This window comes from Panthera pardus, unplaced genomic scaffold, assembly GCF_024362965.1.
Source record: "Panthera pardus isolate Hobbes unplaced genomic scaffold, ASM2436296v1 HiC_scaffold_8, whole genome shotgun sequence".
NCBI classification, from domain to species: Eukaryota; Metazoa; Chordata; class Mammalia; order Carnivora; family Felidae; genus Panthera; species Panthera pardus.
In genome coordinates this window covers 21,784,527-21,807,305 of record NW_026527013.1, presented here as the reverse complement: position 1 = coordinate 21,807,305, position 22,779 = coordinate 21,784,527, and the positions used below count along the sequence as shown (strand labels likewise).

Here is a 22,779-nt window from a genome sequence, read left to right as displayed (position 1 = left end):
ATACACACAATAAGGGCTCTTAGTTCCAAGCATTCCAACCTTGTGGTCCTCCGGGCTCACCAAGTACACAACCACTTGAATAATTTCTTATATGAGAACAAGCCCACCGCCTTCTGCTAATTCTTGGACTACATCTTCCAGAAGTGGGGTCATGAATACAAATGCTGCCCACCCACTCCACACCCCAGGGTTCTCTAATAGTAGCATGAGCCCTGACGGCTCACCCCCAATCCTGCCACCTTGTGTCCAGGGTTCCCACCGTGTCTGCCTACCTGGCTCACTTGGTTCAACGCCTCAGCCAAGAGCTTCTGGTTAATGCCACAGAGGTTGGCCACCTTCTTCTGGCACTTATGGTGCACATTCATGCCACAGTCTGGGGTGAAGCAGACACAGGGCCATCAGGGCCCCCGCTCAGGCAGGGCCTGACAGGCTGCCGGCAGGCTCTGGGAGAACTGTCCCCGTCCCCCCAGGCTCAGCCAAGTGCAGAGAGGAGGGGAGGAGGGGAGGAGGGAGCAGGAGGAAGCAGGGCTTTGGTGGAGTCTGCTGGGTTTCTGGTCTTTAAAAAAAAATGCATCTGAAGCCATCGTGAGTGCTTTAAATCTTTCATTATTTAAAGAAGAAAAAGAAAAAAAAAAGGCACAAGATAGGAGACCTAACTCTAAACCCTTCAAAGAATGTCTAGGGCAACGTAGACAAGCCACTTTTCCTCTCAGGGGGCCCCCTGTTTCTGCCTCACTAAAGCCTGGGTCCAGGGAAGGGGTCTGTGAAACGTGTTTGCTCAACACCTTCCGCCTGCTTGTCCCTCAGTGATTCCTTGGGCCCTACTCTACTCTTACCCCTATCTTCCACTTGAGGACACTGAGCTCAGAGCAGTGGGGACTCCTGGTCACACAGCAGGTAAATGGGGAAGCCAGTGGGGAGGGGACATCGAGGCCTTCCCCAGCAGCGGGGCAAAGGCAGCATTAGTTAGTGGGAGTTTAGGAGGTCTGGGTGGGTAGGCACCAGCTGGGAGTGCCCTCCTGCCCAGCCCTAGTCCCCGGAGCTGGGTGGCACGCACCTTCACATTTTAGTCCCTGCTTCACCAGCCCCCACAGCAGGCTGCCACAGTGGTCACAGAAGGTGGGGCTCATGTAGTTGTAAACCTTGAATCGGTGCGGCATGTCGATGTTGAAACGTTCTTTCTGGAACTGGGAAGGAGAGTGTCACAGGTTGAGGGTCACATGCCAGCTCTAGCTCCTTCCTCAACCCCTAGTTCTCCTCAACCCCGTGCAAGGCAAGATGCTCAAAAGGGCTCCACTGGGCCATGGGGTAGGGGGGGCAAGGGGGAAGGTACAGGAACTGGGCAATCTGGAAGTCCAAGGAGGCAACCAAGAAAAATGGGGAGAAGGACAAGCTCCACAGGGAAGGGGTGGGGAGAACCCAAATCCCTCCCAGCTGGCCAAGCCCCCCCAGGTCCCCCGCCCTGGGCCCAGCCTCACTATGGTGTCCCGGCTGTTGGCTGCGGTGCCGGTGCACCGGCCGATGATCTTGTCGATGCATTTCTTGTGGATGGCAGCGTTGCATTCTTGAGGAGGCACAGGCCAGGAGGGGGATGGGAAGGCACCAGGAGGGGCAGAGCTGTGAGCTGGCGCCCACTGGCCCAGTCCAGCCCTCTATACAAAGCCACTGTTTTCCCTGATCGCCCACACCCTCACCCCACAGACGCCTGGGGCCCACAGCTTGCTTTTTCTCTCCTCCTGCCTGCCCTTGCAGGAGGGGCCTGGAAAGGGGAGGAGCAGGGAGGGCGGGCCAATTGGAGGATCTCAGAGATTAGGGAAGGTTCAAGGGGTCCTAGTGGGCAGTGGGGGCAGCAATGAGGGCACAGAGTATTGCAGTGAGAGGACTGCAGGCAGAGAGCCCCCTGTCTCTCTGCTATGCTTGGGACAGCAAACGGGTCCTAAGCTCTCTCATGCACATGCACACACATGCGCACACACACCACCACCACCACCACCACCACCACAAAGACACCAGAATATACACACTGCTGCATAATGACAATACGCTCTCTATATAAAATGCTTACTATGTACTAGTCACCTAAACTGCAGCTTTATATATTTTATCCCATTTGATCTTCATAAAGGCTATTATCCCCATTTTACTGAGGCACAGAAAGGTTAAGTCACTCTAAGGCCCTACAAATAGGAAGTGGCAGAGTTAGGATTCAAACCCAGGCCATCTGGCTCCAGAGCTTGTGCTCAATTTTTTTTTTAATGTTTATTTATTTTTGAGATAGAGGCAGAGCATGAGTGGGGGAGGGGCAGAGAGAGAGGGAGACACAGAATCTGAAGCAGGCTCCAGGCTCTGAGCTGTCAGCACAGAGCCTAATGTGGGGCTCGAACCCATGAACCATGAGATCATGACCTGAGCCAAAGTTGAACGATTAGCTGACTGAGCCATCCAGGTGCCCCCAGAGCTTGTGTTCAGAACCAGCACCACTGTGGAGGTATCTTATATGTGTGTACCCATATACACACATGTCTAAACAGAAGCACATGTGCAGCCAAGGGTATACTATAAAAGGTCTAATAGCCTCTGCAGGGGAAAAGAGCCGTGATAAGTAGCATTGGCTGATTTCTATGTAAATACTGCACCAAAGCCTGGGAAAAGACACAGAGAACTGGCTTTCATGAGCCAGAGCAAGCCCACTCATGCACCCACTGAGTGTGGTTCTTGTACATAGACAATGACGTGGAAAATCTCACATGCACGCATGCAAGCACACAGAGTCTAGACATGTGATCCCTGCACAGGGACATGGGCTTTCCTGAGAACGCACGCAGGTACTGGCAGACACACGTGTGCAAACAGACCGGGCAGTGGAGACACTTACGCCTGCATTTGTAGCCTTGCTTGTTGAGACCCCTGAAAGGCAAATCCCCAGGCAGGGTGAGTTCTGGGTGTGGGGCCCTCCCTCCCCAGACCCCACTCTCAGGAGGCACAGCCAGCCCTCACCAAACAAAGTCTTTGCATACAGAACAGAAGGTGGGCTGTCTGAAGAAGGTGGCAATAAACTCATGGTTCTTGATGTAGTGGATCTTGGCCTGCTTGATGGCTCCACGGCGGTTCATTGTTGGAAACTTGGCCTCGTCTTCACCCCGCATAGACTGTTTGCAATCTGGTGGCCGTGGAGTAGTGAAGTCAGCCCCAGCCCCGGAAAGGGTAACATTCCTGTAGTCCCTCCCAGGGTGGCCCTGGACAGACTGCCCACAGGGACTGCTTCCCTAAGGTTCTGTCCTGGCTCTGGCCTCTGAACCTACACCTCCAGCCCAGATAGGGAGGGTCTTACCTATGTCTTCCAGGAAATACTGCACAGACATCAACACCTTGGCCTGGGGTTGCAGGTCCAGCTGCAGGGGTGAGGGTAGGGAAGGGGTGGGGGTGGGGGGTCAATGAGGGCGGGCTCCAGCCATGCTGGACTCAGAACCCGCCCCCATGGTTGGTCCCCCAAGGCCAAGGGAGTCCTGGCAGCCTAGCCAGACACCTGTCTGCCCAGTGTGGGCACGGCCCCGCCCCTGAGCCCCGCCCCCACCCTCTACCCAGAGGTATTATTACATTTGGGGAAGTGAAAAGATCCAGCCCACACCCAGCCCGGCCACATGGCCCAGGAACAGAGTGGGAAGGGAAACTCCCCACCCCCACTCCTGGCTGCCCCCTTAACGAGGATCTTAGAATGCCCCCCCACACCCCCAAGTCCCTGCACACACAGAGACACAGACACATGCGTGTTGAGACACCCACACTGGTTCTCTGTGTCCGAGTCTCTGCATGCCCAGCCTCCTCACATAGACTGGCTGCTTCTGGCAGGACCTTCACCTCTGCCAACACCCATGCCTGGTGACTGATATCGTTTCTTGGTGGAGTAGACAGACAGCACAGCAAGTATCTCTACCTGGCCAGCCAAGTGTTCGTACAGCCCTAGGTCAACTTCTCTCCTGGCCCCTTCATACCTCACTGGAGGCTCACCAGAGTCCCTCACAGTCATAGTGTCTTTCCAGTGGGGACATCTTGGATGCAGGAGCCCACATGTAACCCCAGGGGGCAAGAGGTGCTCTGCCAGCACTGACATCCGTGGCCATGAGGGCCACATGGCCATATGCGTGTGCAAAGTCCAGGTTTCAGCAGGTGAGTGATGGCCATAAGCCCTCCCTTTCTCCCACCTCCTCCTCGTTGAGGAGACATATGTTCCCTAATGCCTGCCTGGGCCTGGAATATCTGTGAAGGCTCCAAACAGAACTTGGAACAATGGGGGCCTCTGAGAAGTGGGTGCGGTGCCTGGTGGTGGGGCCAGGACATACCCTTACATACATTCTGAAATGTTTTACCTTGTGCATATCGTGCTTTCACAAAATTAAAAGGGAAAAGAGTAGTCGCAATGGCAAGGATGGCTCCCTTGAGCACCTACTATGTGCCCAGCGCTACAATAAGCCCTTGGCATCCAGTGACTCATGTCACCTGAACAAATGACCCTGAGGTGGGGTCTTTTGCTAGCTTCTCCTTTTACAGATTTAGAACTGGGCTCAGAAGATCTGGGATCTGGTAAATCACAGAGCCAGCACCGATCGCAGAGCTGCTCCAGTGGCCAGACAGGACCTGCACCCCGCAGCCAGGCTCACCCAGGGGCCCACACACGTGCGTGCACACGCTGCAGCCCTCACGTCCTCACCCAGAACTCGGCCTTGCCGTTGTTCTTCTTGCAGCGCTCGGCCAGTACCGACACACCCACTGTCACCTCAGACATCGGCTCTTCGGCTGCCCGCATCAGCACGATCTGGATGACGCGGCCCTCATAGATGTGGGCATCGAACGTCGACTTCCACTCGGGGTACATGGTGGGCTTCTTCTGCACCAGTGTCTTCCCGCGCTCTGCAACATGGCCAGGCAGGCAAGGTCCGGCTGGGGTCCCTCTGTCCCACCACCCCACCCCCAGACTTCCCATAGCCTTCAGCCAGAGAGAATCCTCCTGGCTCTCCCTCTGATATTTCCACTCCCCCGCCTTCACAACTGTGCTCTGCTCACCTCCCCAGCCTCATGTCATTCCTAACACACCCTAGAGCACACAGCTGCCTGCAGCTCCTCTAGGAAGCCCTGCTAGGTCCCATCCCAGCCCCTGCTCTTCCCTCTTCCTGTGACCCTCTTCCTCAGCCCCACTTAGCTGTCACCTCCCTTCATGCACTCAGTGAACACATGTGGAGGCCCGTCATGCCAGCCTTGGCATTTGGAGGTGAAGCACACGACAGAAAGAAAAGTGAAAAACAGTGCCTGTCTCCCTAGAGCCTGGTCCAGGGCAGAGACATGAGCCCATTAATTCCTCAAGTAAATGTTAAATCACAGCTGTGATGAGATTGAAGATGGCAAGGCCAGGGCTTTAGACCTGCTCTGGGTCATGGTCAGGTGGCATGCCCCAGCCTAAGGGTCAGGGAATGCCTCCTGGAAGAAGGGACAGCTCAGCTGGGACCTAAGGGATGAGCCAGGGGCTCAGCAAGTGAGGACAGAAGCAAGAAGGAATGGTGTGAGATGTTTGCCTCTTCCAGGAGGACCTTGCTGAGCCCAGCCTGGGACAGTGCCTCCTGTGGGCTTCCCTGTCACGGGACTCATTGTCTGGCTCCCACACCTGACTGTGAGCCCCATGAGGGCAGGGCTAAGTCAGCCCTGGAGCATGGCAGTGTCCTCAGTGCCCAGCACAGGGGCTGGCACAGATGAGCATGAGGAAATTGTTGGGTGAACCCACCAATGGGGGAGGAGCCAGAATCCCCCCTCCCCCCCACCTCCACCCCACGATCACCCTGGAGAAGGCTCTACACAGCCAGTGCTAGAGACCCTACGGGCACTCGGTGGTCTCCACGGTCCTATATCCACAGCTGGGCTGGGCCGGGAGGTGAGGATGAGGAAGAGAAGGATCCCTCGGAAGTTCTAGGGGAACAAGGCATGGGCCCTGCAGGGCCTCCCACCGAGCCTGGATTCTCAGTCCTACCTGTGCTAAGTGCCTCCTTCATCTTCACGGCACAGAAGGGCTGGCTGGCCTCATCCGCAGCCTGCAGGGAGCCGAGCTCATAGGAGGTGAAGGCGATACGCAGGAACGGTGCCATGCTGGGGCCTGCAGTACGGCTGTACGGACAGAATGGGTGAGGCTGGGCAGCAAGGGACAGTCCCAGGAGGTGCTGCTCGGGTGCCCCCGGGGGACTCTCTCTGCATTGAGTTTGGCCCATTGAGTTAGTGCTTACAGGGCGCTAGTTCTAGTTGCTGTTGTCAAAACTGAGAAGTTTTCTGGAAGTCTGGATTTGTGGCATCCCTGGTAAAATGAAGATGTGACCTCAAGCACACTGGGCAACAGCTGGCTGGCACCCCTGCCAGTCTACTCCAGGCCAGGGGCCCCCTTTTTACTCCTTTCCAAAACCTACCGGGACCCTGGAGGCATTGAGTCTGTGACCACGAGTCATTTATTTGGGGACTCATTTAAGGCCCCCTGTAATACCCAATTCCTGTGCACATACTATGTGCTGAGCACTCGGTATATGCTGGGCTCCAGCACGTCAGTGCCAGCCAAGATGGGCAGGACGGTACCCCCCGCCTCCCTGCACCCTGTTCCCTTGCAGATCTTCTTGGTTTTCGAAGTTTGTTTTTTATTCATAACTACCCAGGAGGACAAATAGGGCCAAGATGACCACCCCCACCGTTCAGATGGAAAAACGGAAACCCTGAGGCTGAGCCAGAAACTAAAGCTGAGATTCCACTAATTAAGCACCCACTTCATTCAGGGACCAGGGCAGGGAAAGGCCCCGCCCTCACCCCTGACCTTTTGAATGCCAGCCCCTCTGGGTCAGGTGCCCCTCATCCTACAGAGGTTGCCTGCGCTTTCCAACTAATTTTTCCCAAATATAAAACTATTTTAATGTTGAACGTAACACTGAATTTGTTTTTTAAACCACACAGGTCACCCTCACATCTCGCCCTATTCCTTGCTCTTCCTCAAATCAAGGGTCACTAAAGGAGGTGACCCTGAGGGTCTTTTGGGTTGTTATTCCTGGAGGAGGGCCACATGTGCAAGCCCCTGGGTGTACCCTCATACACCTACGTGGACACTGGCTCTGGGCCCCACACACGAGGCTGCTCCATAAACATGGTTGAACGAACACTCACTCATGTACATGCACATACGTATGTACTCACTCCATATTGAATGTAAGTCAGCGTGGCGGCAATCTCAGACACGTGCCCCTAGACCCCCCCCCCCCCCCCCACATACATGTGAATATGCCAGAGCTGTCCTGCCCCCGGGATAGCTCCCCCAGCTCCTCCACAAAGCAGCCAGAGCAGCAGCCGGGTCTGCCGAGAGCTCCCAGCCCAGATGAGCTCACAGGAAACACTGACCTCAGCCTGAAGCCCAGCCCAGGGGCCCCGCCGGTCTTCTGAGGCCAGCAGCCAGGGGAGAGGGGAGGCGCGCCAGGCGAGGCAGACCCCACCACGTCCCCTGCCCAGGCCTGGCTCCTACTCAGAAGGAGCCAGAATGGGTGTGTAAGCTCACATCTGAGCTCAGGTCCCAAAGCCTTCAGCGTAAGACCAGCCAAACCAGCCACTATGACCTCTTGGTAGGCAGGGAGGAGGAGCCGGCCGTGGGGGGCTGCTGGCTCCTCCCTGAACTCAAGCGTGTGTGAGTGTGTGAGCTGGAGTGTCTGAAGGTGTGAGTGGGTGGCACAAAGTGGGCACTGAGCTAATGTGAATGGGAAAGAGAGCAGGCTGCATGGGCCAGGCTGGCTCTGTGTGTGTGTGTGTGTGTGTGTGTGTGTGTGTGTGTGTGTGTGAATCTGGGTGAATGTCCCAAACTGTCGGGCAAAAAGGACATCGTGCCCTTCGTGAGGCCACCCTGCTGGCCTGGGGACCCAAGGTGTGGAGCACCCAGCCGAGTTCTCCCTGGGGGGTCCAGATGATCGGCAGGGCCCCTGCACAGCACACGTTTGCCACAAGTTTGCATCCACAACTCCCAGGCCCGACCCCAGCAGACACGCTGGGCCGTGTGCTTCCCAACAGGATAACCCTGGGACCCAGGGTGGGGCACTGACGGGCTTTCTGAGTGTCTCAGAGGATGAGGGCTGAGTGGTCACACAGGCAGGGACAAAGGAGCAGTAGTCACGCTGCAGGGGCCTGGGTTCCTGCGAGAGAGGGGGTCAGGGTAGCCTTGGTGGCAAAATGATCTGGGCATTTGAGGCAAGCGGTCAAGATGCCTCCCCACCGCCTCCCCTTGGGGCCCAGTCCAGATGGTCCCAGCTCCATGACCTCACCCACCTCTGTCCATGGGGACCACCCCAGGGGGCTGCATGGAGGAGATGGAATCAGAGAAGCCCCAGGAATGTGAGGCAGAGCCCAGCCTCGCAGGCCGCCAATCAGGCCTGCGCTCCAGCACCCAATGATCACACTCAGAGCAGCTGCTGCTCAGTTAGAAGCCACTGGAGGGAAACCGTAACCACAGCAAGCCCCAGCCCTAGCCCCAAACCTGTACAGCCAGGCCGCAGTGCCATGAGGAGGGGGACCCATGGGGCTACTCAGCAGCAACCCCAGGGTTGGGTCACCCAAGCCCCAATTTCGTAGACTAACACTAGGGCATGGGCCCTCCACCCCACTGCACGGCCCAGACCCCAGGAGGGAGACAGACACCATGAACCAGGATCTTCTTCTATTACCACGTGACCCTGAGAGAGGTCTTGGGCCCTGCACAGTGAAGCCAGCACTGCCCATCTACCTTGCAGTCTGAACACTGGTGGGGAAACCAGGGACTGAAGTAACAGCACAAAAGCAAGGTGTGCCGATTATTTATAGCCCCCATGCAAATAGGCCCAGGCCCATAGGCCCCAAAGGAAGGCCACTGGCTCAGCCTCACTGCCGCTCTGCCAGGCCATGGAAGTGGCAAGGGCTGATCCCACACAGACCTCCATGGGACCTGCCCCTCAGAGCTGGCTGAGGCCAGCCAGGCCTTTCCCAGCTAGCAGTGGGCTGTTAATCTCTACTCTCCAATTTCTTCAGCCCATAGCAGAGGCAGCCCTATGAAGTTGGGGGAGCACCGGACACAGAGTCAGAGGATCTGGGGGTGAATCTCAGCACCCTCACTTATAAGAAGGATCATCCTTCCCTAAGGCCAACACACACCAGATTAACCTTGTAATGGCATTAGCTCACTTCGTGTCCGTGCTGGTTCTGGAAGTGGGTATTTTACTGATGAAGAAACAGATTTGGAGAGGTTAAATGCCCTGCCCAAGGTCACACAGCCAGTAAGTGGTAGAAGGATTTGAATCCAGGCCTGCATCTTGCAGCCGATGTTCTTTCCCGTATACCATGTCAGGAAGAAGAGACAAAGGGAAAGAGGGAGCAAAGGTACAGACAGATAAATGTGCCAAGCACTACACACAGACACTGAGGACAGAGGAAACGAGGAGAGGGGTAAGGGCACCAGGAGAGTGGTGCCCTGTGCTTAATCAGAGTCTATCTGCCCAACCCCCTCTGGGCCGGTCCTAGACCTGACCTTGAGGACCTCTTCCTTTTCTGTATGAGGGTGGTACAGACCCCTGAATTCTACCTTCCCGCCCATCCCAGCCCCTTGGGCCAGCCTCTGGTGCTCAAAACCTGGGGAACCCTAGGCCATACTAGATTCCAGTCCCAAGGCATGAGGGCCCACTGACTCGGCTCCCCACCCCACCCTAGACCAGCCACCCAGAGGTAAGGAAAGGTGGTGCTGGGCAGGACCAGAGCAGGCAGGTCACCTCCTCCAGGGCAATGTACTCCCAGGCCGTCCAGGGCAGTGGACAAGGCCAACCTTGAGGTGAGCAGAGTGACCACACTGGTGAGGACTCCTGGGGCACAGAGGACAAGTGTGCATGCTGCACATCCACGTGTACGCCCATGAGTGTGTTCCAGCAATGGGGGTGATGTGGGAGACATGGCCTGAGGTGTGCCAACCGGAATAGAAGTGTACTTTCTAACTCTTCCACAGCAATCATGTGTAATTTGTTCAATAACAGTTTTGTTAAAGGTGAAAAATAAAACCCATTAAGTCAAAACATATCTAAGAGATGGACCTTTAGACACTGACCCGCCCATCTCCTCTTTGCAGGGAGGGGGAAACCAAGAATGAGGTCCTGCAATGAGAGTCTCCAGGTCCCCAGACCCGACCTGGCCCCTCTACTCCGGTCCTTCCCTGGCACTGGATTCTGTCTCATAGGCCACAGGGACATGCCCACTGGACCGAGGAGCAAAGTGGGGCCCCAAGAAGAGAGACTTGGCCAGGCTCTTGGGGAGTGTGTGCAAACATAGATGGAGGCTCCCTCAGAAAATCTGCCAGAGAAATAAGAGGGGGCAGGCTGAGGTCGAGAAAGGCAAGCAAACAGAGCTGGGGCACCTGCTGGGGCAGAAGATGCCCTCCTCCCATGCAACCCTTTCCCACACATATCTGCCCAATCTTGGGGCCAGCCCCTGTCGCCTGCCCATGGAAGGCACCACCCGCTGCCAGTCAAGGCTGGGTGGAGGTGGCTGCAAAGTGGAGGCAGTGTCGGCCCAGGCTTTCCTCGGGATACAGACCCGGCCTGGGGAGTAGTTCAAGGTCTAGCCCACTTGGGCCTAAAAGGATGAATGAAGGAGGGAGGACACATGAGGCCCAGGGAGTGGGAGGGTAGGCCAGTGAAAGGCAGTGTGATCAGTAGTATGGAGCAGGGCTGACTCTGGCAGAGCAGCAACAGGGCAAGGCAGCCGGGCTTGGCAGGGAGGATGGCCTCCCCAGATGGCCTTCCCAGACGGAAGCAAGTCAGAGAGGCCACAGGGGTTTCACAACCCAGGAAATGGGCTCAGCAAGAAGAGCAGGAGGTGGGGGAGGGGAAGGGCTAGGCAAGGTCCCCTCTAAGGCCCTTCCACCAGGGCCTGTGCCCCAGCCTCCATATGACCAGCTTTGTCTTGGAGGAGGACCAGCTATGGTCTCAGATCATGGCCAAGTCCCAGAGCAAGTCCAGACACTTGCTCCCAACCCTCAACCCCCACTCGTGCTCCTTCTTGCCCCGCCCCTCACAGACCAACCACTGCAGTGGACTCTCCTCCCTTTCCCCAGCGACCCCTACCAGTCACCACCAACCCATGAAACCTCCTGGGCTCCCACTGCCCTTGGAGAAACCCCAGACCTCAGCCTGGCCCTGGCTTGCTTCACCTCAGGTCTCACCTCTGGCTACTCTGTGAACTCCTGTCTCGCTTTTAAGCCCCCTCTTTTACATATGCTATTCCCTCAGCCAGAATGTCCTGAATTCCTACATATCCTTGCAGACAGTTCTAAAGGCCAACCCTGGGGAATCAGGAAGCCAGCTTCTCCCCTGCCTCATGTACTCACTACAGGTACCCTGTGCAGTTGTCTGAGAAGTGCATGCTGAGGACCTGGGTCTGTTCTCTGGGCACTGTCTCAATCCCTGTCTTGGGCTTCTCAGCTCTGGCCACACATATGAATGTCCTGGGGACATTCAAAAATCATTCTGCCAGGCTGACCCAGTCCACAGGGATCCAGTGGGAATCACAGGTGAGGCCTGAGCAGCATGAATGAAGCCTCTGCAATTGCAAAGGGGTGGTCATACCCTGAGAACCAATGAAAGATGTGGACCCTCTTCCCAGGAAAGTACGTACAGGTGGTGACATAATTCTGCACACGATGGGGTGGGGGCTCTAAGTCCCAAAGGCCCAGTCCAGCCCTCCTCAGGCCCAGCCAGCAGGCACCACAGTGACAAGACATACTGGGCCATGGAACTCACAGCTAGGAAGGTAGGGGACAGTCACATAAATATGTAATTACAGAGGAGGATATGACCGCTGCTCAGGTAGTGAGTGGAAGGGAGCGAGAGGGGCTGGGGTAGAATGGGGACCAGGCTTCAATCTGAGAGATGTGCAGGGGTGCAGCTGGCCCAGCCAGTCAGAGGATCTGGAAGGGTCTGAGAGGCAAGACTTGGGACCCTGGCTGTCACTGACTTACACTCACTCCTGCCAGCACATGGTAAGGGGAGGGGTGAGGATAGGACCTTCTTGGGGGCATAGTCCATGCCAGGCCCAGGCCTTGAGTCACTCAGCTAGTCCTAGGATTGGGGAAGCCCTGGACTCAGTCAGAGGGAGAGTTCCAGGTACCCCCTGAGGGAGAAACAAAGGCCCCTTCACGGCAGGACTGAGGACAAGGGGGCCTCTGTGAAGAGCTGGGGTGGGGGGTACATGAGGGTCTTTCCCAGAATAACCGCACATGTGTGCACACACGGGCACACCCACCAACCCAAACACACAGTTACACATGGGGAACCCTGCTTGCAGTTAGACACACACACAGATGGTTGTAACCACAGGCACATACACACTCCTAGGATGACTCAGTGACACACACTGAGAAACACCACCCCCCACAACCGCTGTCACCTGTTGACAGACATCGATACCCTCATGCACTCATAAGCACAGAGAGATCTGTGTGCACACACGGTATCACCAGCACAATGGACAGAGATATTCCAGGCAGACACAGGGATAAACACACAAGTCTGGAAGCACCCACACACGTCTGGCTAGGGTCTGGCACCAGGAATGTCCAAATGTAGCCTTTTCGACCACAGCCCCTGGGGCACAACGGCTAAGGAGGGAAACAGCAGCTGGGTGTCAGGCAGGCTGGGCCTCTCCACGGAAGGAGGCAGAGAAAGTCCCTCCTGGCCCAGAGCAAAGTCCAAAGTGCACAGAGGAAGAAGTGGGCCAGTCGCATACATCACTGGGCAGGCCTCCCCGCCCACCCGTCTGAGGGGACAGGGGAGGCTGAGGACGAGACCGGGGGTCACAGGTGGCAGTCCGAGGCCTGGCACACGGAAGGAGGGGAAGGTTCACACCTGTCAGGTGGGGTGGCCACGCCAGGTACCTCACACATGACCTCCAGTGAGCTCAGACTCACTGAGCAGAACTCAACAAAAAGAGAGCAATTCACCCAAAGCCACAATGCCAATGGGGCAGCCTTGTGGGGAGGCAGAGAGGGACCCTCCAGTTCTAACTCTGGAACTGGCCACCTGGCCTCCTGTGGGGTGAGGGCATGTCTGTGTGCCTGGGGGTGGGAATGGTTCCTCCTCCAGCCTCCAAAGAGGTGGGCCCCGAGTCTACTTCCTCCACCTTGTCCCTCTGCACCCCCAGAGGCCTCCTTCCAGATTCCCATGGTTCTCCCCATAGTTGACATTAATCTCTGTGTTTGGGAGAAGGTGAAATGGGCGCCTAAGGCTTTTGCCACCCATCACCACAAGGGGAGCAGGGCTCGGATGACGCCTCCCCATCTGGGGATCGGGAGAAGCCGGGAGAGAGGCAGGGCCATGGCGTGCCATCCCATGGCGGGCAGTGAACACAGGAACTTAGGAGTGGGGGCCTGGGTGTGAGTTGGACAGGTCTAGTTCAGACCTGATCTGTTCCTTGGTGCCCTGTGAGCCTGGTAAAGGTGCCCTGGCATCCTCGTCTATAAAAGGGAATGATCTTGCCCTGCCTAGGAGGCTGTGCTGAGTGCAAGACCTGGCACCATCATCCTTATCACCACCTCCACCCTCACACCTGTCCTCTCCACACCTGCCCCCCTGCCCATTTCCAGCCGTCCTGTCACCAGGATCAGTGGTAAAGGGGCTCTCTCAAGCCTCCCACCCCTGTAATGCCCTGCTCTGGACTGCTGCTCTGGGAAAAGACCAGGCTTGGCAAAGGCAGCCTGAGACCATTGGCAGACCCTGGGCTAGCTGCTCTCTCTCTCAGGGCCTCGGTCTCCCTGTACTGATGATTCAGACCCACAAGCTTTCTCCAGCCCTAGTACTAGAAGGCCCTGCAATCCTCCTGTCTCCCTCCACCCTGGTCCGGGCTCCCAGCCCCTGCAGCCCACACCAAGCAAGCATCTGATCTAGCCGCTCCACTGTGCCTGTTTACCCAACAAGCCAGTGACATGATCCAAAGCTTCCGGGGCTGTTGTGAAAACAGTGGCTCAGCCACCGCAAGCCTGCCCTCCTGGGCACCTTGGCAGGGACCTTTGAGGGACAGCCATCCCAACCCCATACCGAGGGCCTCTTGAACTTTCCCACCAAAGACCCGCCGAACCCCGTCCTCCCCAGCCCAGGCTTGCACGCTACCTCTTGACTCTCACATCTCTGCTTTCAGCTCAGGTCCCACAAACTCCAGGCCTGCCTGTGGGCCCACCTGCCTCCCCAAGCTCACCATGCTCTAGAGACACTCAAATGCACTTGAGCCAGGCTTCCTCATGTCCTCCATGCAAGTGTCCCCTCATCTCCTAGCAGGGCCAGCACTGGCCCCATGACACCAGAGGAGGTGGGGGGTTCACCCTCCTCCCCACACAGCATCACCATCAGTTCTGTGCCGCATTCTACCCTGAAGTCATCTCTTCTGTCCACCGCTGTCCCCATCCTAGCACCCCATCACCTTCCCCAGGCTCTGCACCTGCTTGCTCTCCATCCTCTGCTCTGGCCCCACAGTCCTTCTGCCCCAGCAACTAAGGCAGATCTCGTCACTCCCTGCCCAAGTCCCTAATGGTTACCTTTTCCTTCCCAATAAGCCTAGGCGCCTCCCCCAGGCCTAACCCACCCTCCCTGACCTCCTCGGCCACTGCCTTCCCCTCACTCCTCTGCCCCAGGCCACGGTGACCCCTTTCAGTTCCCTGAACAGCCAAGTTCCTTCCCCCTTAGGAGTCTCCGCACTTGCTATTCTGTCTTCCTGCCCCTCCTCTGAAACACACACTGGCTCCTTATCATTCAGGTCTCAAATGGACAACTCCTTGACCTTCCCATTTCACAGATGAGGCAGCTGAGGCTCAAAGCAGTCTAGTCCCTGGCTCAAGACTACACAGCCAGTAAATATCACGTGAGAATTCGAACCCAGGTCTGTCTGGTGCTTGCAGAGGTCTTGCTCCTAAACCTTCAGGATATGCCCTCACTCAAAACTCCTAGCCCAGGCCCCTGCCAATCTCCAGCCCTCCAGTCTTCTGGCCCCCGCCTACAATACCACTATCATTACCACACCAACACCCGAGGCCCCCAGCCTCTGGGCCCTGGAGAGCAAAGGGCTTCCCCTCCCTGTCCCTAGCACAGGCATGTCCCTGTCACCAGCTGCCACGTGTCAAGGATGTATGTATGGACATGTGTGTAGGGGGGGTTTCTATCCCCAGATGTCTACCCCCTTCCCAGTCCACAGGCTGACTCCAGGGGTCCAAAGGGCAGGCAGTCTGGCAGGAGGGCTCACCACCCACCCCCCATCACCAGTGTCAGTTTCTCCAGGCCCAACGTCCCGCAGGGGACCAGAGTCAGGGAAGGGGCCCAGGGGAGGCTGAGGGGGCAGCAGGCAGCTGCCTTTCTCTTTCCTGCATCCATTTGTCATGAGATCTATTTTCCTCCCTTTGAAAGGGAGTGAGGGGGCTGGGCTGCTGAGTGGGCACAGCTGCTCTGCCCTGCAGCTCCTCTCCTCAGAGGACATGGAACGTACCCTCCCCACCCTGCAGCATTGCCACCGGGAGGCAGAACAGAGCGGGAGTGAAGGAGCCTGAGACCTGGCTTCTCAGCCTCGTTGTGCAGCCACCTGGCCCTGTGACACTGGGCCAGTGCCCAGGCCTTCAGACAATAATAACCCCACCATCAGTACCACTTGCTGTTTTGGGGGATTGTTACCACAAACTGAGTGCTAAGTGCTTTACATAACTCCAGTTTCTACCCCTTAAACACTAATAAAGTGCCAGGCAAGATGCTAGCTACTTTGCATACATTATCTGTAGCTTCCGGCACAACCGCAGGAAGATGGATGCTATCATTGTCTCATCTGTCAGAGAAGAAAGATGAGGCACCAGGCATCAAAGCCACTTGTCCAAGTTCATTCGTACAGCTTGGAGCTGGCTAATCCCTGAGACGTAACCCAGCCGATGCCAGTTCACGCGACGCAGCTCTGCCTGCCAGAGTTAGCGCTCTGAGCCTCTGAGCTCAGAGGAAAGGAGGAGCTGGGGTGATGGGGGTTGCAGGGAACTTCATAGCCGCAGCTCTCCGAGCCCTCTCCTCGGGCCTCTGTCAAGGCCTGGTCAGCCCTGGCAGTGGGAAGCCTGGTCAGTCAGCCTAACCCACTGGTCAGGCACTGCTCCCCTCACAGGCAAGGCCGGGGCGGGGCAGGCCACAGCCGGACGGCTGGTCAGTCCCACTCTGAAACCACTTCCTGGGCAGCCCAAGGGAAGTGAGCCTCCGGAAACACCTCGGATGGACAGATCTCTCCCTGGGCCCAGGCCTTGGAAAGTGTACAGATCGCCCTGGGAGAAGTACCCTGCTTGCCTCCCAGTCACCAGAGCCCAGCAACTCCGCTGTGGGCACTGACACTGTGGGGACAGAGGAACTGATTGGACCCCCACCCACCTTCGAGCACCTTAGCCCCATGACCACAGGCAGCCCACTTCCTCCTCTGCGGCAGCAGCCACAAACGGTGCCAGCACAGCTGAAGTCGTCCCCCATCATCCCTCCCCCCACCCCCTACAGAGTCCTGGTCAGCCGGGGGGGGGGGGGGTGGGGGGGGTGGGCGGGGGGGGGGGTCTGGCCCAGGTGAGCAGGATGGCTGGTGAATGCCTGGGCAGGCAGAGCCCACCTCCTGGTGTGGCCCAGCCCCCTGGAGCACCTGTGGTCACAACCACACCTCAAACCTCACCCTCAGTGCCAGACGCAAGCTGGGTTGTGACCCTGACCAAGGACCCCATTTCCTGACCCAGGATGGGCAGTGTGGTGTGTGTGGGCAGGCTTCTGAATGCAAGGGTGACTGGCCGAGCACCCGAGTGCGTGTTTGAGCATGCCTGTGGATGTGTGTGCGCGTGTGTAGTGCCTGTGTGGGCACTTGAGGGTGTGCAGGCCTGGGCGCAGAGGGCAGCTCAGTTTCTATATCCCTGTGTGAGCATACCTGTGTCTGCGCCAGCTGGGAGGTGAGGTTTGAGCTTTGAAAGTGGGCTGGCTCCAAGACTAATTGGTTGAATTTCTTAGGGAATGGGGCTCAGTGCTGGGAGTCGGTGGGTCCCTGACCTCAGGTAGCAGAGGCCTCCAGCCCGCCAAGGACACGTCACCTCCTCCCCTCACCAGGTTTGATGGTAAGTTGAATAAACAGCAGACCCAATGATGACCCTCCCCTTGTTTAGCCCCCACTCCCATCCCAGGAGCCAGGGCCCTGCCCTCCTGCCCTCCTTCCCCTCCAAGTTAAGCTCTGAGAGCCCAGCCCCCACTGATCTATTCACCACCATCCCCCACCCCTGCTGCCCCTCGAAAATCTGTAGATACCAGTAGAGGCGGGAGTAGGGCAGTAGGGGCAGGAGCAGGGGTTGATCAGGGAGGTCTCCCTGAGGAAAGACCACCTTTGCCACCCCTCCCCACTGTCACTCCCTAGGTTCCAAGTGCCCTCAGCAACCCCCCCCCCCCCCCCCCGTCAATCACACCCCAGAATCTTATCCACTGAACTTTGGACATTCGATAGGTAACTCTCAGGGTTGTTTTCATTATAATGAGGGCAGAAGGAAGGAGGTCTGGCCCCAAAAGAAGGAATCTTTAGCTTTATAAGGAGCCTGAGAGAGTGCAGCCTTCCCCAGTATTACTTAGAGACTGCCTAACTCACCCAGAATCTGGAGGCTGGGGAGGAGAATTGTGTATCTCTCCTTCACCCCAGAGAGGATGGGCAAATGAGGGAACTGGGATGTGGAAAAGAACTCAGGAGAGACCTCATTCCATTCTCAGTTTGGTGTCCAACCCACTGTGGGGCCCAGGGCAAGCCTCAGTTTCCCTGTGAGATGATGAGAACAGCCTGAGGCAGAGACAAGAGGCCATAGAAAAGCTGATACATCCACCCTGAACCCTTGGCACATACCCCGCCTTCTTTCTAACTGACTAGCAAAATGTCACCCCTCCTCACCCCAGACGGCCGGTGGGCCCCAGGCCTCTGAGCTCCAAGGCCACAGTCTTCCCTGGGCCAAAAGCCAGAGTCAGGCAGGGAGCCCTCATAGGCAAGGCCAACTGCTGCCCACTCTGGGCACCCAGGCCCCTCACTCAACCCAGGGACTCTGTGTGACCCTTCCCCTACCCGACCCAGCCCCAGCCCCAGCCCCAGCAGACAGGGAGGAGCCCAAAGAGGAAGGCCACCCCGGCACACTGTCCATATGTGCATCTGTCTAGGAGGATCCAGTCTTACCTGGGGCTCCTGGCTCCCCCTTGCCCTCAGTCCTGGCTCCCGCTGCGGCCACCGCCACACTACCACCACCAGAAGTAGGTCCGCTGCCCTCACCTGGGCCAGTTCCAGGCCGACCTGCAGGAACAAGAGGCAACAGCTGAGCTGGGAGGCACTGCCAAACAGGCTTTCCCCATCAGTCAGCCCCAGAACAGCCAATGCAGGCCCGGCTCAGCCCCATCTGGCTCTGAGACCTCAGCCTCTTTGGACTCAGTTTTCTCTTCTGTGAAGTGGAGTGTTGGGCCCAACTTCTCCAGGGCACCGGCCCCATGTCCTCTCCACGCTAGGGGTTGGATCGCTGTGTCTCAGCCCTCAGAGCATTTCCAGACTACAGACGCAGCAAGAAAGCTCCCACTGTCCGCCCGAGGTTGTCCTAATCTTCCTGTCTGCAAGAGGTTGCCCTATGACTTAGGAGACCTAGTGGCAATTGGGGAAGCCACTGCTCTGTGGCCTGGGGTAATTTCCCTGAGCCTCAGTTTATCTTATCTTTAAAATGAGGAGACTACATCTCTCCAGGTGGTTCTGAGGCCCCAGTGATGCGGCATGATATAACTCCTGTGCTAGACTCACCTTGGGAGTACCAAATGAATAGTGACATTTTTAAAAAAATGTTTATTTATTTATTTTGAAGGAGGGGGCAGAGAGAGAGGGAGAGAGGATCTTAAGCAGGCTCCACGCTGAGCACGGAGCCCTACGAGGGGCTCGATTCTGAACAAGGAGATCACGACCTGAACTGATATCAGAAGTTGGATGCTCAACCAACTGAGCCACCCAGGTACCTCGTGACACTTTTTTATTCTTTGTTTTACACCTTTTAGCTCAGGTGATTCTCACATTAATATTGTGCCCATTATACAGCTGAAAAAAACCGAGGCCCAGAGAGATCCTAGAAGGAAGGAATGGCAAGGCAGCAAGGTGTCCCAGGTCTCCTGGCTGAAAGGCCTGGGCCTCGGGGCACCTGGGTGGCTCAGTTGGTTGAACGTCCGACTTTGGCTCAGGTCATGATCTCGCAGTCTGTGAGTTCGAGCCCCATGTCGGGCTCTGTGCTGAGGGCCAGAGCCTGGAGCCTGCTTCGGATTCTGTGTCTCCCTCTCTCTGACCCTCCCCCGTTCATGCTCTCTCTCTCTCTCTGTGAAAAATAAATAAACTTAAAAAAAAAAAATTGAAAGGCCTGGGCCTCCACGAAAGATTCCTCTCCCCAAGATGTGAGCTCCTCCTCCCACTGAAGACCCCCATCACCGCTCCCTAGGGACTGAGGCATCCTCAGGCTTGTCTGTACTTTATTTCTAATTTTAATTTAAACTCCAATTAGCTGTGGCAGCTAAATGGTGTCAGCATCCTGCAGTCAAGCTCCAAATCACCCCCCCCCAGCCCCTTCTTCCCCATCAGTGTTGCTGAGACTGGGCAGGTGTCAAGTGGGCTGAATAAGGCTGCTGGGGTCTCTGCCAGCCCTCAGCCCTTCTGAAAGCAGTCTGGTAAAGGGCACGGGAGGGGGCACCAGACACATCACAGAAAAGAAACTGGGTGGGGGACTATCTGGGCTTTTATTAGCCCAGCTCTCAGGAAAATGGAGACCATAGAGTAGGCAGGGGAGAGTGGTCTCCAAATAAGACTTAGCATGTGCTGAGCTCTGACAAGCAAGCCTGTGTTAGAGGACTGTTGCCACAGGACCTCAAGTCCTCACAGCAACTTTCTCCGTTCTGCAGATAAGGGGACTCAGCCTTAGAGAGGCCTAGCCCCAGTCTTGCGCCCGTAAGAGGCACAGTGAGTATTTGAGCCCTAGGTCTTGGTCACAGCACTGCAAACCCAAAGACTTGCCCTCGGGTATCCTTCAACTTGGGGGGCAGAGGAAGGCAAGAGATAGAGCCCTTCCCCAACTCCCCAGGAACCAGGGCTGGCCTTGAGGTGCCCCGTGCACATCCACACCCTCACAGCCTCCCACATGCTCACACACACTGGGGCTCTCACCTTCCCGCCCAGCACTGTCACCTCGGGGCACAGGCACCACACTCTCAGTTCCCTACAATCATAGGGACTCCCTAGCACACAGACTGGCAGTTTCATACAATCAGACTGTGAGTCTCCCACCAGTCACACACTCACCAGTCTCGCCCAGCCACAGTTCTGAACACACCAGATCCCTTATACCAGCCTATAGCTAGGTATAGCTGTCCAAACACCTCTACATCACACACACACACACACACACACACACACACACACAGGACTGCCCTCTACCGGCCTGTCCACCGCACCCCAACTCAGTCCACAGCAGGAACAAGGAAACTCAAGGGACCAGTCCCCTCCCTTGGTGACCAGGTCAGCCTGGTCACAGAGGCTCAGTAGCAGAGGGAGAGGAAGAATGAGTGTTACACACGTACCCACACTCAGACACACACATGAGCCTGGTGGGGTAATACTCTAACACAAGGCTCCCAAAACTAACAGCTCAAATGTATTTGGCCAGTGGGTCACCATGGCACGCCCAGTGTACAACATAGGACTGTCCAGGCACACAAGGGACACATAGGTACACAAAGACACACACACACCCCAACACATTGACGGGAGTCTGGTGATAAAGAACACACCAAGACATAGTGCACACAGAGTTGCGAAGGGCACACAGAGCCTCAGGACACACAGACATACACACATGTACATAGGGAAGGCACACAGGTGGGAAAAGACCACAGAGGCAAGTTCCAGACACAGTGACAAAGAACACACAGGCAGACACAGACACACAATGTACCTACATGTCCAGATACAGGCAACTCATTACAAGGAGTCAAGTCCAACCGTACAGCGTAGGGACCAGAGGAGAAGGGGATGCCCTTAAGCACAGCAAATCCTTCTGACCAGGTGTGAGTGGGGGGCTCAGTGGGGCTCTCCCTTCTCACGGGAGGAAATGAGAGTCAGAGAAGTAGGACAGTTCTGACGGTGCCCACCTCCAGCCTCTTCACCCCGAATCTCCTCCACTCTCTCCCCTCACCTGGCCGGGACCCACGGGGGGAGGGGTGGCGTCTGAATTGCGGAGGGGCTAGGACCGACGGGACCTGGAAGGGGCCTCTAGGCGAGGGGGCTCAGAGGGGAGGAGGGGTGGGGCGGTAAGGGGGATGGTGGAGACTGGAGCCACGCCCAGCCGGAGACAGATGGAGAAAGACCGAGAGAGACACCCAGACTGAAAGGAGAGAGCGAGCGAGAAGGAGGCGCCGCTCCGGCTGGGCCGGGCAGGGACCCAGGGGCGGGTGGCGAGGCAAGGCGGGCGGCCTGGCTTCTGCTCCGCGGTAGAAAAGGAGAGGCGGCGGGACCGGCAGGGGGCGACGAGCGTGGGTTGGGGGCGCGGCTCTGGGAGGACAGGATCCAGGGGCGGCGGGAGGTGCGGTGGGGGTGGGGCACGCGGAGGTCTAAGGACAGACAGATCAAGATTAGGAAGACGCGGACGCGGGAACACATGAGGGGGTGGGGACAGATGGACCGACCGAGGGCCCCAGGGAATCGACGGGGACGGGCGGACGCTCGGAGGGTCTAGGGACATACTGGCGGGTAGAGGGGCCGGGAGCAGACCAACGAGAGGGCCTCGGCCCGTACCGCTGAACGGAGGGACAGACCGACGGACCGGGGACGGAGGCACCGGCGGGTCTCGGAGCGCGGCGGGGACTTTCGCTGGCCGCGGCTCAGTTTCACAGTTTTGGAAACGAGAACCGGATTGGAGAGGGGGAAGGGAGGGGCGGCGCGCCCTAAGGGTAGCCCGGCTCCCTCGTCCGGTCCCGGCCCTCACTCACCTCCCGCGCACCTCCAGGCGCCAGGGGTCTCGACGTCTGGGGTCCAGCTCCCTGCTCCGTTCCGGGGCGCGCACGAGGACGGGGGGTCGATGCGGGCCCGACCGGGACGGGCCCGGAGGCCGCTGAGTCCCGTCCGGGCCTCAGCGCTGCGTGCGGATGCCGAGGGTCGCTCCGGGGATCCCGGTGCCGCAGCCTCCCTCTCTCGAGCCGCTGCACACGGAAGTGCAAGGGGGCGGGGCGGCGCGACCTCACCCAGGTGCCTGCCACGGCCCCGCCCCCGCTCAGGGCCCGCCTTCACAAGGGCCAGCCCCCTAAGGCCCCGCCCCCGCCGCGGAGAGGAGGGGGTCCCGGCCTCCTCCTCCCGGTGCTGGTCACTCTCGGCCGGTCCCGGCGCACCTCGGCCCCTGCCAACCCTTGGCGCGCGCACCAGCCCTCAGAAGGGGCGCCACTTTACAGAGGAGGACGCTGAGGCCCGCGGGAGGAGGACGCTCTCCCAACCCCCCCCACCCCATTCTCCACCCCTCTCACACCGTAGCCTGGGAGGTGCCGGCGGGGCTTCCCCAGCTCCCAGCGCCCACGCCCGGGACTCCCCACCCGCCAGTTGGCCCGCCGCGCCCGGTATCTCTCTCTCTCTCTCTCTCTCTCTCTCTCTCTCTCTCTCTCTCTCTCTCTCTTCTCCACCACCCCCCCCCCCTTTTTGTTG

The 22,779-nt window shown here is 57.6% G+C and overlaps 1 protein-coding gene across 1 annotated transcript in view; it reads right to left on the bottom strand.

Moving 5' to 3' along the window:
- Window positions 1-22,308, bottom strand: part of PRKCD (protein kinase C delta) — a 29,797-nt gene extending 7,489 nt beyond the window's left edge. Inside the window, exons 1-10 of the mRNA XM_053897097.1 lie at window positions 22,077-22,308; window positions 18,253-18,366; window positions 6,017-6,150; window positions 4,709-4,908; window positions 3,332-3,392; window positions 2,998-3,160; window positions 2,876-2,907; window positions 1,479-1,564; window positions 1,058-1,187; window positions 273-373 (exon numbers count right to left, since the gene is read on the bottom strand). Coding sequence (XP_053753072.1) covers window positions 273-373; window positions 1,058-1,187; window positions 1,479-1,564; window positions 2,876-2,907; window positions 2,998-3,160; window positions 3,332-3,392; window positions 4,709-4,908; window positions 6,017-6,131 — 888 coding nt within the window. The 5' untranslated portion in view covers window positions 6,132-6,150; window positions 18,253-18,366; window positions 22,077-22,308. The remainder of the gene's footprint in view (window positions 1-272; window positions 374-1,057; window positions 1,188-1,478; window positions 1,565-2,875; window positions 2,908-2,997; window positions 3,161-3,331; window positions 3,393-4,708; window positions 4,909-6,016; window positions 6,151-18,252; window positions 18,367-22,076) is intronic.
- Window positions 22,309-22,779: the final 471 nt, after the last annotated feature.